This window comes from Notolabrus celidotus, chromosome 13 (assembly GCF_009762535.1).
Source record: "Notolabrus celidotus isolate fNotCel1 chromosome 13, fNotCel1.pri, whole genome shotgun sequence".
In the NCBI taxonomy this organism is placed as follows: Eukaryota; Metazoa; Chordata; class Actinopteri; order Labriformes; family Labridae; genus Notolabrus; species Notolabrus celidotus.
Genome location: NC_048284.1, coordinates 20,857,774 through 20,873,047, shown reverse-complemented (window position 1 = coordinate 20,873,047; position 15,274 = coordinate 20,857,774). Strand labels below are relative to the sequence as shown.

General features: G+C 41.4%; 1 protein-coding gene across 3 annotated transcripts in view; it reads left to right on the top strand.

Annotated features, from left to right (window-relative positions):
- Nucleotides 1-15,274, top strand: part of dpf3 (D4, zinc and double PHD fingers, family 3) — a 29,347-nt gene that overhangs the window by 222 nt on the left and 13,851 nt on the right. For 2 of the 3 annotated variants that reach the window (XM_034699032.1, XM_034699030.1), the window contains exons 2-4: nucleotides 9,180-9,340; nucleotides 12,298-12,405; nucleotides 15,106-15,239. In XM_034699032.1, the coding sequence (XP_034554923.1) occupies nucleotides 9,180-9,340; nucleotides 12,298-12,405; nucleotides 15,106-15,239 (403 nt within the window). Of the gene's footprint in view, nucleotides 1-145; nucleotides 249-9,179; nucleotides 9,341-12,297; nucleotides 12,406-15,105; nucleotides 15,240-15,274 lie in introns of those variants that run through there. The other variant, XM_034699031.1, reaches the window with a different exon arrangement.

Sequence of the window (15,274 nt, the reverse complement as noted above, 5' to 3'; positions counted from 1 at the left end):
TACTTGGTCAGTCTCCGTGTGTGTTTTCTGCAGGTACCGTTGCTTTATGTGTTGTATAATATGAAAGCATGCACTCATGCACAATCTGCAGATGAATCAGCTCCAACCCGCGCGTGAATACCCGCATCCAAACCTACGATGTATACGCTCGTGCACTTGGTTTTACTTTAGTAGAAGTTGCCACTGTCCACGTTATCTGCTTTATAAACAGGTTTGACAGAAGTTTGCATGCCTGGCTCTTTTGTCGGGTGAGTTTGCATAGATCATTTCATGCAATTTATGTCACAAAGCGTACATTGAGAGGGCGACTCGCACCCTGTGCGCGACTTGTGCTTCTGCTGCGACTGCTAACTGCATCAATCCAATACATAGAACATTAGTATATGCCATTTTAACAACATAAAGCATCTTTCATGCATATAGTATAATGTAACCTGCATTGTAACATTGCTACTACCCGATCTTGATTATCAGAAGGAAAGAGCGCATTTTGATTTGCGGAGACAACCGTCGAGGACAAAACATTACCTTTTACTATGGGAAAAAGAGGCAAACATCACGCCAGTAAACAAAACAAAAAATGGTCACGGACTAAGTTATCCCTTGGATCATAATGAATACTTATATAGTAAAAGGTGCACGTGTTTGCAAATTTTAACCGTGTAAACACTCCCCTCATGTTTGCACTGCATTTAGTGCATTTTTACTTTCTGCTCATATAGCTGTAAATGCATGGCTGTCTCACTACTGGCTGACAGCAGATCTTAACCTGGTGATGCGGTATTTGTAGATAGAAAGTGCTGACAGTATCTGTTGTGCAAGAGGCATTATCATTGTTTAATTCAAAGCATGTTTTAATAGGAGTAGTAAGATATGTTTGATCCAGCACTTTGGACTGGAGGCTTATTTAATGTATTTCTTTCTTAGTGTATCCATCTTTTATTTTTTACAGAGCTGTCAAATATTGTCAGTCATTACCTAAACATCCTCTTTACACTTTTCACACAGCCAAAATTGTGAATAAAACATCAGCACAGTTATTTAGAGGAAGGAAAAGGAGAGAATGTGTGATGCTAGTGAGCTCTTTGTTTACAACCAAAAATATCTAGCTGTATGCCTGTCACTTTCTTCAAAAAGCTGCTTTAAGCTGCTGTATTGTACTGAAACAGATTAGGGTGTGGGGAATGTAGGTATACAGTATGTGTGTGTTTTGTGTGTCTGCAGTTCTGCATGTAGAGCAGCAGATTAGGAGCGACCCAGTACTCTCCTGGGTCCATCTGTTGAGAGAGGGAGAGGTATGTAAAGAGAAGATGCTGGGGCAGAAGAGGGAGAACCCCATCTGCCATTCATATATGGTGGGTTTTAATCAGACTGACTGCCCTAAACCAACCCCCACTCCATTTAATATCAGGAAAAAGGAAAACAAAGTGTGTATGTGTGGGCGTTCAGCTAGACTGTCCAAAATGGACATAAGCTAGAGTCTATATGAAACATTGAGTTTGTCCCTCAGGATGTGGCGGATAAATCATATGCAGTCAATACAGGCTGGGTTATAATCTTACTGGCTCCCCTGCTAGTTCTCAGCCCTGAAAGATGAATTACAAGCAGCCAGCAGTAAATATGTCTGGCCCTCTGGACTCACTCACTCATGTTTAGCCATGCATATTTACATGATTTATTCAAACGCTTATTTCTAAAAAGCCTTCTTTGTGATTTTAGGCTGAGAGGCCTTCAGCTCTGGAAGCTGACAGGAGAGGTATTCAAATGAACAAATAATAATTCATATGCAGAGGTGTGTTTATCTGCACAAGTCTGTTTTACCTGGTTTCTTATTAGGTTGGTGCACAAAAGAGCTCTAGTGGATAGTGGCTGGTCTGTTCTTGCACCAGGTCTTAAAGGCTGTAATGTGGGGAAATGTAATGGAGAAGGCGTTGTTTTGTATGTGCAGAGGGGGTCAATGCATGTGTGTATACTGCATGTGTAGGAGGTCGTGTGTATAGCTGCTTGCCCTTCCCCCCAATTTGCGTGAGAGGCGGCGTGAGTGAGTGATGGAGGTTTTTTGGGTCTGAGGGGTGGTGGGGGGGTTGTCTGTCTGGCTGCATTTACTGCATACATTTATACTACACTCTCAGCACAGGGGTGAACTCCGGCCTTTGTCTACGCCAGGAATGGGACTGTCCGGGAATGGTTTCCAGGCATGTGGAATTAAATGGCCAGGGACTTTTTTCAAGAAAGAAAGCTCAGTGTAGTGATCAATTCTGTGATTTCCCCCCCTTTCTCTCCGGTTCTGTTCATAGAGCTGGCACATGTTTCCCTTTTTTTGTGTATGAGTTTGAGATTTCTAAGAGGAGAGAGGGTCGATGGGATACAGCTGCATGTTATTCCTCATACATAAAATAGCATCTTTTCCCAAGGAGACACATTTTCTATGCTTGCCTCCACAATCCCATGCTGAGTGGATGTGAGTTATCGTTCTGCCCACGTCTCCTGCTTCCTCCCCTTTACCTCACCATCCTCCTCCTCCTCCTTCTGAGTAGAACAACGGCAGCATCTGAATCAGGGTTTCCCCCTACTTCTCCCCTTTCTCCCCCCCTTCTGCCTGCTCTCTGCACCTTTCCCTTTCATTCCCTTTGTGTGTCTGTTTGTGCGAGTGTGTGTGTGTGAGTGCGCTCGTGCGTATGTACATCCGCACGTTTGAGAGAAAATGAGTGTGACAGGGTTTGAAAGGGAACACGTGTGCCCCGGGACATATCGGACCCCTCCTCTTCCCTCCCATTCTGCCTCCTTGGCTCCTCCTCTTTGTCTATTTCCTCTCTCTGGCTCATCCTCCTGCTACAAAGTGCCACAAAAAACGCCTGTCAGTGCCCGTATGCTGCTGCTGCTCTGCCCTGCAATACCTATACCTTCAACTCTGTTTCTTACAGAGTGGAATTAGTGTTTAACTCCCATCATTCCCAAACACTATTCAATGTTTCTAGATTCCCTTTGGAATTGAAATTCAAAGTTTTATGAAAGGATGTCACCATGGAAACTAATGCATCTCAAGCTGATTGAGATCTTGTTGAGAAAAAGGTCCACTTTCCCATTACCTCTGGCTTAATGAGCTGAACAGGGTCATGCAAACAACATTGAAACAGGTCTACATACTCAGTGGTGCAATGCCTAGAGTCTTTAATGCTCTATGATTAGTTAATAAGTAGTAATGGTAAGATGACGCTCAACCAGTATATGTTGTACAATGTCATGTCAAAATAACTGAAGACAGTACCCCAGTGTTCCAAAAGCCATTACCAAGAGCTTGCACTGCACAATGATAGCATTTCACTACATTGGGTACTGCACAGGAGCAGCACAGCACAGAAAATAGCAGTGCGTGATATAATAGAGTTGCCCCAAAGCTATGCATATGGGTGGATATTTTCCCTTTTGACAGACATCTGCCTATCAGCAAATATTTTACCATACGCTGATGTCATTAGCAAATGTGTTTCTGTATCTTATCAGGTCTTATCTGTATCTTCTTAACTGCATCAATCTAATGCTGGCAAGCTAGTATATCGGCTGATTCAGATAAGAGGTCTGTTTACTGGACAGAAGAAGTCGCCTGTTGGATGAATTCTGATTTGTTTTATTATCAAACATTAAAGAAGATGTCAGCCATGTATGGTAGTATGATGCTGTCTCTGAGGTAAAAGAAGTTCATCAGTATTGTTCATCAGAGTTGATTCTCAAAAACTCTGAATCTTTGCTGCAAATACAGCATACATTATGTCGTTCTACTCAAATACCAGCTACAAAAATCTATCTTTGGAAGAACTGTTGTCAATCAGGCACAAAAAATCTTGAAGGACTCTCCTCATGTCCTTTATTCAGAATATGAATTATTACCCTCTGGAAGACGGTTCAGAACGAGCAGATATAAAAGTAATCACTTCAAGCTCTCCTTCCTCCCAACTTCCATCACTCTACTCAACAAACAATCTGCACCAACATAATGCTCTTGTATGAGTATGAGGGGTGCACTCTTGTTAACATGACACAGCTTTTTACTACCACATTGGTATTTATTGTGTTTATTGTTTAATTGGTATTTGCTGTGTCATTGGTATGCCACATGTTTTATTTATCTTGACATTGGGCATGTTATTGTATATTGGTATGATGAATGAATGTATTGATTGAGAGCAGCACTGCACTTAAGTCCATGACAAATTTCCCCCTGGGGACAATAAAGTTTATCTTATCTTATCTTATCTTATCTTATCTTATCTTAGAATATCCTTAGAACAACCAACAAACAACCACCAGAGCATCCCTTTACAGACTTTCCCCACATCTTATGGTCTTCTGACAGAGATTTCCCGCTTTCTATATTTAGGCATTAAGGCCTGTGTCCACTTGCAGCATTTTTTTTGTTATTCCTACATTATTCATGTAGGGCTGGGCGATATGGCCTAGGAATAAAATCACCGACTTTTTTACAAAAAATAAAATTTAAGATTTAATCGGTTTTGTGTTTTTCTCCTGAAAATAGTAATAAAAGCAGTATAACTTTCAGCTATATGTCTAGCTTGAAACAAAGCTACAGTACAACTGAAAGAGACTAAATTTTCCATCTCGTGAAAATAATCATTTCTTTGACTGTGACATTAAGCACCGTGAACCAAAACTACTTCAAAAAAGTAAAAATATAAGTACCTCCTCTGGAAAAAAAAAAGTGTATTTTGTAGAATAAACTTCCTTGAAAACTAAATTATTTATGCTATTGCTGAAAAAAGATCAAGCGGGGAGGAGGTAATGGAGAAAATCTAGATTTTCTTTTTTTTTAAATCGCCTGACACCAAAAATGCGAATGAATCGATTTATAGAACAGCCCCACATTCATGCTTAAACTGTAAATGTAAATGCTAAAACGATATTAAAAGTTAAATCAGTTACATGCTCTATCTGCAGACTCTTTTCAGCTCTGCAAGTTTAAGTTTATTTCCTTTCTTGGTACGTAGATGAGATGTCGAGTGTTTTACTGCTTCACAGGTTGTTTGAACGTGAAGGAAACAGTGTATATGAGAGTTTAGAGGAATGAATATGAATGTGGAGTAAAGTTTGACTGTGATTTGTTCCCTGATTGATTGATTATTCTCTGAAGCATGGCGGATATGAAGCTACCACGAGTAAAAAAAGAACAGACAGAAATACATTGCTGGTCAGGAGATTGAGAGAAGCAACAGATCCAATGAGAAAGTCTGATTAATCAAGCATCTCTTTCCACTCTGCTAAAGATTAAGTGAACTTTTGAAGCTCTGTCTCTGGGAGCATTTACCTGGAAACATCAACCCTATCATGGCTGTTCAGACCCACCATCATTGGTTCTGTTCTTTGATAAGGCTAACCATCAAGCACAAAGATCGTTTGTGCTGGTACTGAAGTAATTGCGACAACAACACACAAGCACGCACACAACAATGCAGATTCCATCAGTATCCAGGAAGCTGTTGACCAAGAGGAATGTTTTCCCCGACATGCAAAATACTCCACTTACATAAGCACCATCACAAGGATCGGTCATACAGGCGACTAACGGGTATAAAAAGGAGCACAGTACAATCTCTGATGGGTGAGGCGGATGAATCTGAGGGGGGATCTTTCAGGACACACAACAAACAGACAGATGGTCTTGTAAGGATACAAACACACGCACACACACACACATTCTTTACTTTCACTTAACCAAACACGCCTCGCAAATGAATGCACAACAGCCACATTTGCTTATGTAAGAGGTTATGTAGCCGCAGACACTTTGTTGCTGGAAAAGTGAACCAAAAAAAATGCAGGAATTATGGGACGACAGAGGGAGGAAGAGACGGAAGAAAAGTGGGGAAGACAGATGCAGAGAAAGGCCTGTAGGTTCACACACACACGCACGCACGCACGCACGCACGCACACACGCACACACGCACACACGCACACACGCACACGCACACACACACAGTTCATAGTGAGAAGTGAGAGCTGATACACATGTTCATTTCTGGAAATGTGAGTTATGTGACAGGAAGTCTCCTTTTGGAGATCTGGATTTTTACCCGATCACTGTGACTGCTGGTTTGTCACACTATAAAAAAAAAAAAAACACCATCTGTGTTCCTCATCTGTACAGGTCTTCTGACAAAAACCTGAGCCAGCATCTGCCACATGTGTTTAAGTCCAGACAGTGTACTGTAAATACACTGTGGCACTGAAGCTGCACACAGAGCTGGGACCCTGTGCTGGTTTACTGAGCCACTGATTTTACCTTTTTTCGCTAGCTAAGAAAATACTGAAATTAATACCAATGCTTCTTTATAACCTTCAAAAGGAAACAAGCCAAACAGCATACAGACTTAGTTATTTCTGAATGCTTATTTTTGATAACTAGATAAGTTCCACACAAAGTGATTTACAGCATGCAGCAGAAACAGCCTTCATTTATATTTTTCACTGCAAAGTTTCACATTGAGTGATACATTTGACTGTAAAAACAAAGCAATGAGATTTTTGTTCTTGCTTACACATTAGACAAATACAGCAAAGAGATAATAAGGTATATACTTAACTGCTTTAAAAGATCTTCTTTTACATCAGAGCGTGTTTAATTGCTCATTGTCAAGAATAAATCGTCGACTGATGCTGCAACATAAAGCCAGTACCAGGAGACCGTTAGCCTAGCCTAGCCTAAATACTATAAGCAGAGGGAAACAGCTAGTCTGGTTCTGTCCAGAGGTAAATACCTACAACAATTGAAACAATAACTCAACATGTATCCCTTGTTTTATTTTAATACAAAAGTCAAACGGTGAAATTTATGTTATCACAAGGTATTAGCCGCTGGGCTTTGTGTTAGCCGCTACTTGTGACCAAGCGGCAACCTCCGGCCGCGAGAATTGAAGCCAATGTGGAAGTGTTAAAAACTGCAGTTTCTTAAGTGTCTGCTTGAGGCTGGCTCCGGAAGTACCGGAACCAACATACACAGAAATTCAAAAAAGCCGATCTTTACAGCAGAAATAAACATGTTTACAGCCTGGTACAAAAGATGAGTGTAGTCTGGATAGCTCATTTCTCAACCGGCACACACACATTACAGGGGGTGAATTTTTTCACAGCGCATCAATTTCGGAGAAGTTAAGATTAAGAGTTTTCCATTATGAGAGGCACAGCTGACTTGATTGACAGGTGGGAACACTGTAGTCTTTGGCTCAGAGGCTCAAAGCCCGCCTCTTTACCCCACACTAGCTGGACAGCAGTTATGTTGAGTTCAGCATTTCCAATATGGGTTACATTGACGATTGGCTTCAAAACAGCGCTTCAGAAACAGTTTAAATTCAGCATACTATTGAGTCATAATTGTCATTTCAATAATTTATAGAATAATTTCTTCAGGTTAAAAAAATAAGTCAGCTCCCTAAAATAAAGAAGAGAAACCAGTTTTATTTCTTCTGTATGGCAATGTTTTATCCATATGTGTCAAGTCAGGGATATTGTTCAAAAGTGAAAAGCACTCATCTTCAGCCTAGAATATATATTTAAAGTGTATTTTGTCTATTTTTCATTAATTTTGAGTCGTTTACTTTATCCTTCCAGATGTTAAAAGCAACAAACATACAGTTCACCTCTGATCTCTGTCCAGATGCTGCTCTATTTTTAGTCAGATTTTCATTTCCGCAATCAAATACCCCTGTCATACCCCCCTCCACTTCTTCTACATGCATTACCTGTCAAGTCTCCTTTGCTACTCACACCAACAACTCTCCCTTTTTCCACCCACCACCTTTCACACTCATCCACCCTCTGCTCCCTTCACCTTCAAACACTGCACATCTTTGTGAGCTTCGGTGTGACCAGTGTGTAGGTCTTTGTCCAGCTTTGGCATTCTTTACATATCTGTGAGGAAGAGCACCCAACTCTGCTTGGACAGTCCAAGAGACAGAGTGAAATACCCAAGAACAAGAGATCCTCTTTGTAGTTTTCTTTTTGAAAGCATTTCTAACCTCCATGTCACCCTATATGTTGGCTTTAAAGAAGAGATCTGGAAATCGTTCATAGGAGATTATGCCACAAGCTTATTCCCCTTTAAGGTTGTCTTATTTCATTAAAGTAACTTGACAGTAATTTTTGCTTAAAGACAATTTACTAGTCCAATCTTCTTTCTCTGAAACTCATGTGTGTTCCTGCTGGCAAAAGATCAGACCCATGAAGAAATATCTTTTCCACATCTTCCCGTCTGGACTGAGTCGTGATTAAGAAAGAACAAGAACAAATTTCATTTTTGTCAAAAGGAGTCCATCTTGGTTCATCCTGTCTGTCTCTAATGCTATTACCTGCAAAAACCTTACCTTTACACTGAGACTGTGGAGATAATTGAAGGCTCATATCTTGATTTATATCCTCTCCTCAACTGATAGTGTGTGTGTGTGTGTGTGTGTGTGTGTGTGTGTGTGTGTGTGTGTGTGTGTGTGTGTGTGTGTCTGTGTGTGCATCTGTGTGTAGCTCTTTGGTTTTTTTGGACTTGATCCAGCAGTAACTCATCTATCAATCTGACAGAGTGAAAAATGTCTTCTTTTCTCATGGTTTATCATTCTTTCCTGTATGTGTGTGTGTGTCCTTAACAAGCCATACTGTAGTCCATCTGTATAGATGTTCTTTTTAAGCTCAGCTGTGCTTATGCTGCATCTTTAAGCCTCAAACTCAGATCCTGAAGTCAAACAGAGTCAAACTGAAGGGAGCGGTCTGCTGTATGACATTAGGCTAACGTTAACCAGGACTGAACAGGCCCGCTCATACTTGATTTGCAGACCATACCAAATCATCAGCCGCCATGCACATGTTATGCCACTAACAATCTGAAAAAATGTTAACAGCAGGAATGATTCAGCACACAGAAAGCAGAAATCGAAGCAGCATGCTGCAAATAGCTCAGATCAATGGCAGAAACCGGCTATAATGTTACTCGTGTGTAACTTGAGTTCTTCTAAGAGGTCTTTTCCATTTCACTTGAGACACTAAATGATCCAGAAGTTGTACTAGTACATTGCAATCATGAGCTTTATGCATAATATCAGATAAATCACATCTGATTGCAGTTGATGATTTTATATCCATCCTATTATATTTACCTGACATGTTCTCTGTCTGTGCTTAGGCTGGGTGACCAGTTCTACAGGGAGGCGATCGAACACTGTCGCAGCTACAATGCCCGTCTCTGTGCAGAGCGCAGTGTGCGTATGCCCTTCCTGGACTCACAGACTGGTGTGGCACAAAACAACTGCTACATCTGGATGGAAAAACGGCACCGCCAACCAGGTGGGAAAAAACATCTGATCTGCTGAATAACTTCTTGATACTAATTTAACTTTCAATATCCTCCCCTTCCTTCCTCATCATTTAGATTGATTTCCCCCCGTGTTTAAGCCATCCTTCCCATAGTTATTGAAAATTAGCTGATCACTTTGTTGCTAGGATTTGGATGAGAAGATTTATAAGACTGTCATGTCATGTTTATGCTAAATCTGCACATTGTGTCAGCTTAGCTTGACTCAAGGACTAGAAACAGGGAACAACAGCTGTCTGAAGTATGTCCACAAATTGTAACGTTGAAATATCTGTTTTATTTATCTCATACTTAAACAAAATTGTGAAATTGTGAGTTTTGGGGGAACTAAGTGCCAGACACGTTTGTATTATATTCATAAGTCTTGGAAACTGTGGTTGCTAAGTAACTTACAGGCTGTAGACATTAAATCATTATGTCTGTTTGTAAGTGAGATGAAGAGGTTCTTGCAGGCTGATTATTTTACCTTATAGGACTGAGTCAAAATGGTTGTTTCCCCAGTTCTTTAGTTGTTATCAAGCGGCAACCTCCAGTCTAAAAATACAAGTCCAATGCGGAAGTGCTAAAACCTGCAGTTCATTGAGGATCCGCTTGAGGCTGGCTCCGGAAGTACCAGAAACCACATACACACCAATTCAAAAAAGGCGATCTTTACAGCAGAAATAAACATGTTTACAGCCTGGTACAAAAGACGAGTGTAGTCTGGATAGCTCATGTCTCGATCGACACACACTGTAGGGGGGGGTGAATTTTTTTCTAACGCGGCATTTTCAAAGATATTGAGATTACGATTCTTCCAATGAGAGGCACAGCTGACTTGATTGACAGGCAGGAACACTGTAGCTGTTGGCTAGGAGGCTCAAAGCCGCCTCTTTACGCCACAATCGCTCAACAGCAGCAATATGGCTGCCGCCGCCGATTGGCCTCAAAACAGCGCTTCAGAAACAGATGGGTGACGTCATGGATACTACGTCCATATTTTATACAGTCTATGTTCTTTAGTTGTTATGCTACGCTAAGCTCAGTAGCTTAGCATATTGAGTGAAAACAGTGAGAAATGCTAACCTGGCGTCATGTAATGATTTCACTTTCAACATTCTGTGTTAAACCCATGCACTGCAAGACAATTACATCTTACTGAATGTACACTGTGAAAACTCCAATCTCAGGAAGTGCATATGACTTATTTCTTGTTATCAGAGTAATGTTTTACTTCAAGAAACCTAATAAGAACATTTTACCTGCTGCATTGGCAGCCATGTTTGCTCTTTACAATCAAATCAGTCCCTATTTTTGGTCTCTTGATCTGTATCTGGACTTGTCGTGACAATGGGGCTTATGTTAACTGTTGTGAGACATTTCAGTAGCTGATGAGGCTGCAAAATCTAGGCGGTGATCGGGGGGTAGAGGGTCACATGCAATAAATGAATAAACTGAAGGAAGAGGGAACCATATTTAAAATAAACAGCAGCAAATCAAAGGCTAACAATGAGGGCGTGTTGCAGTGCTACTGGATAGATGTGACCAAGTGTTGATGACTACGGGAGCGTGCATGGAGGAGTACAATGAATGAAGTGAAATGAACAAAGAAATAGCATGCAGGGTATAGACTTCCTGACTGAACTTTTGAAAGGGCTTCGTTGAGATTCATATTTATAAATGTTGAACTTCAGCTTAACGGTGTGGCTATTTATGTGTACACGTATTAATTTAGTATTTTCGTTGGATAAAAACTTTCAAAACCATTTTCCTCTACATTGAGTCACTCAGGTCTCCAACCTGCACTTTAAGTCTTAACCAACAAGCTGTGGTTTTACAGGAAGTTATATACTGGTCTATATTTCACCCGGCTAAAGTGACTTCCTGGAGTTCTACTCTAGATGTACATTTTTCGAACTGATAAAAAAAAAAAGTATTTTTAGCGCATACATTTGTCAGTTTCAGAGGTAGAGTATTTCATCCTTTGAACCAAGCAAGGCAAGCTGTGTTCAATGCCTCAAACCTCTATGCTAATCTAAACTATGTAGCATTATTAGGACAAAGAAGGTGGTAATTCACTTCTCGTGCAGCAATGGGAAAATGCAGAAATGGCTGGATAGGAAGGATGACTTTGTAGATCCCCTCACACCATAAAAAAGAGACATCAGTAAACTTGCTGGATTTCTCTGAGACGAGCAGTGAGGATGCTTTATGCACATCTGGGTCGCCTGTACAGCCAAAGGGAACAATCTGCTCTTAACCAAGAGACGGACACAAATAGCCTGCGCTCCTTCTTGTATGCAAAGCCCTTCAGGCCACACCCTATACTTTGTGGCAATCCTTACTCACATTATATGCATTTATTCTAGGTTTACCCCCACTCTCCTCCTCCTGCTGATTTTTCTCTCTGCTTATGCTGACAGAAAACAAAAGTGTCTTGTCAGCCATCATTATCTACAAAGCTATTTGAGGGAATATAATAAGACACAAGCAGGTGGCCAACATATTCAATTGAAGCTCAAGCAAATATCTTTAGAAACAGTGATGGCGAAATATGTGTATTTAACACAAGTTGATACAACCGACCAAACATGAGGTAACACAGAGCCCAAAACATGGTCGACATTTCAGCTTGTTTTAACACACCGTTTTTTGAATTTTAGTATGAAAGCAGAAGTTCTGTGAATACATGAACAGTTGGCCTGAGCGCTGAAATTGGAACCTATTAAGTATCTAGAAAACAAGACCAGTCATCTGTGTGTATGTGCATGTGTGAGTGTGTGAGTCTGTGTGTACGTGTGTGGGGTCGAGGTCTCAATGCAAGTTTTGTTCAAATTGTAAGCCTGCCAATGGTTGTTAAAATTCTTCCTGTGTGCCTCTTTCTCGGCTTGTGTGTACTTCTATATATACGAATATGTGTGTGTGTTTGTGTCTGTGTGTGTGTGTCCAGGCCAGGCAGCGGGACAGATGTATACATACCCTGCTCGCTGCTGGAGAAAGAAGAGGCGACTCCACCCTCCCCTGGATCCACAACTCCGCCTGTGTGAGCTTCGACTAGGTAATGCAAACACACTTATACGCAGCCATATTGCACATTGATATTCATGCAGAGGGGAAACCATAAACGCAGCAGTATTGACCCATGAATATACAATAAAACATGCTTTTACTGGTGCACCCGATCAATTTCTGCTCACACATCCTCGATCTACATGCACATACATGTTGGTGCCTTGTACGTCTGCACAGAGCTTAGGGCGTGCTCAGTGGCCTTAATGTTCCCTATCTGACCATCTGGCTCTGGTTAGCCCGTCTCTCTCGCCAGGTCTCCAGGTTCATTCTCTCCCCCGAATCAATGCCTCCTCTCACTGTTCTCTGGCAGTACACACACACACACACACACACACACACACACACACATGCACACATGAAAAATGCACAAACACCCCCACACATGACTCTGTTGCAGCACAGAAGCACCCTTACTGGGCCTCTGTAATCATTTGTCCATGAGGCATTAGAATGTAAGTGAGTCTTATGATGTGGGAGAGTGTGCTTTTTTATACATGTGTGTGTGAGTGTATGTGCATCCATGCATGCATGTATGTGTGTGTTTTAGGGGATTTCAGCAAAAGGAATGCCCCAGGAACCTGATAAGGGGGAGAAATAAAGGCAGGTCTTTGTTTCGGCCTTGCCACACTATTGTTTTCCTCTCACTGTCCTCTAGACGTAATCTAATACTCCAGAGATTTCTACCAGGAACAGTTCAGCTTTAAGGAGAGGACAGAGTCATTTTAAGGAGGAAAAACGAGAGGAAACTCCCCAGAGCAGCAAAAACCCAACCAACCTAAGTGCTCATATGGGAGGAAAAATAGCAATATACTAACAGAAGTAGGAGAGGCTTTGTATAGCTGAGGGTGAAAGAGAAGAAGTTTGTTTTTCAGGGCTTTAGCTCTGCAGTTTGGCCCAGATATCTACCATAACACGGCAGAGGAATGTGAGTGCTCCCATTTCAGTGCTCTTGGAAATGCTTTATGTTTATTTAATACTTCCTGAGCAGTGAGGTTTGTCTCTGTGAGTAAAGATACACAGAGACTCTGTCACAGGGTTGCTTTGAAATAGTTTCAACCCAGAATTGAATTCCCTGTTTTGTAGATCTTCTGCTTTTTTCCAAGTTGCAGCTCAAACTGTAAGTTGAACAAGTCTCAGCTGCCTGTTTGAGTCACTTTTTATAAACTACTTGTTTAATATATCATGGGCTACATAAAAGATAGAAGTCAAGCGTAATGTTCAGGGCCTGTGTCCACTAGCAGAGGCTTTGTTCTGTGCAAAATCAATGCAGTATGGCTCTTCAGGGCTCAGCGCTCAACAAATACAACAATGCGTGCAGCAGAAGCTCTCACAGCACCTTAAGTTGAAAAGGTTTAACTTTTGGGACTATGCTTTGCTCATCAATGTGACTTCTTATCACTGGCCAATCAGAATCAGGGAGAGGCAGGACTTCTGATATCAACTCTGTCAGCAAAGTTGATTTCAGAACAGATATAATCCAGGCATTTAGGTCTGTTTTAATACTTGACTTTGGGGTGAACAAAAAGCAGTGAGCAGCATGCAGTTCAATGTAACCCTTTTACAGAATTTTTTTTTTAAAATTCATTTCCTTTTAGCCTCATTTTAAATTCATGGGTGCTATAGCATTTCAACTTTGCGTCAGAGGGATTTATAGTCCAAAGTAAGGGTAAAGGCCTTAATATTGTGGATCCTAAATTTCCCACAATGCAACTCAATAGCATTAGTTTTTAGACCCCTCTGTCTCTGAGAGGCCCACTACTTCAAACCCTTAACCTCCAGTGTAGATAACTAGAGACGACATCACCATGACATCATCAGGACTAAGGAGTAGCCCCCCCCCGTTAATTGAAGTGAAACTCAATTGTAAGCATGGAGGAACAAGTCCCCGAGAATATGGTGGTCATCCAGTGTGTTTGATTGTTAGTATGTTTGAGGTATGAGCTGGAGGATGGTTTTGTTGCTTTTCGCTGGCCGAGCAGTAAATTCAGCACCACATCCTCCTTGTTCATCACCCTGGAGAGTTAAGAGAGAGAGGCGAATAGGTCATGAAGGGGAATGAGAACGGTGAGGGCAAAGAAAAATGGGGAAGAGAGATTTAGTGTAGGAGAGGAAAGGCGGGTCCGGCAGGGAGACAGAGAACATAATATATTGTTTATTGGGGGTGGGGTGGTGGTAATGGCAGGTTTAGGGATTGGCTCGAGAGATACAGAGAAAAAGGAGACATGAAGGTAATAACAATACCTCTACTCCTTCCCTGCCTTTCTTATCACATCCCCGCTTTCATCCTGTCTTCATCCTGGTGTTAGAGTTCAAAGATGTGGGAAGGGTCAAAGCTGCTGCAACTTCATCTCCACGGAAATGAAAAGGGGGAGAGAGGAGCGATGAAGTGGAAGCCAGAGAGAAAGGTTGTTTTTATTTGAGGCTCATCATTTTGTTTTCTCTTGGAGGTGGCTGCTTTGTTGATGTTGGATGATATGCCACTAGACCTAAAACTCCCAGTACAGAGGAATCACTTACACCATGTCCACATTGATACTGAGGCATTTGATCTGCCGCTGAAGTTGACCACCATTCATCCAAAACTAAAACACTAAAACTCCAAATTAATTTGCCATATGTTTACACTCACCTGTCATCTCAAATGGTTGTTCCCTTTTCTTATTTCTTTCTTCCTCCACCTCTTTAGAAGCTGAGCTAGCCCCTAAACGTGAGGTCCCGCCAGGCGAGGCCACAGCCTTGGAGGCCCTCCTGAGGGGGGACAACGTACTGGAGAAAAAAAACAACATCTGTAAGGAAGAGGAGACGTTGCTGGAAATTCAGGTGATATATTCTTAGTGCAAAATGTACAGTACCAT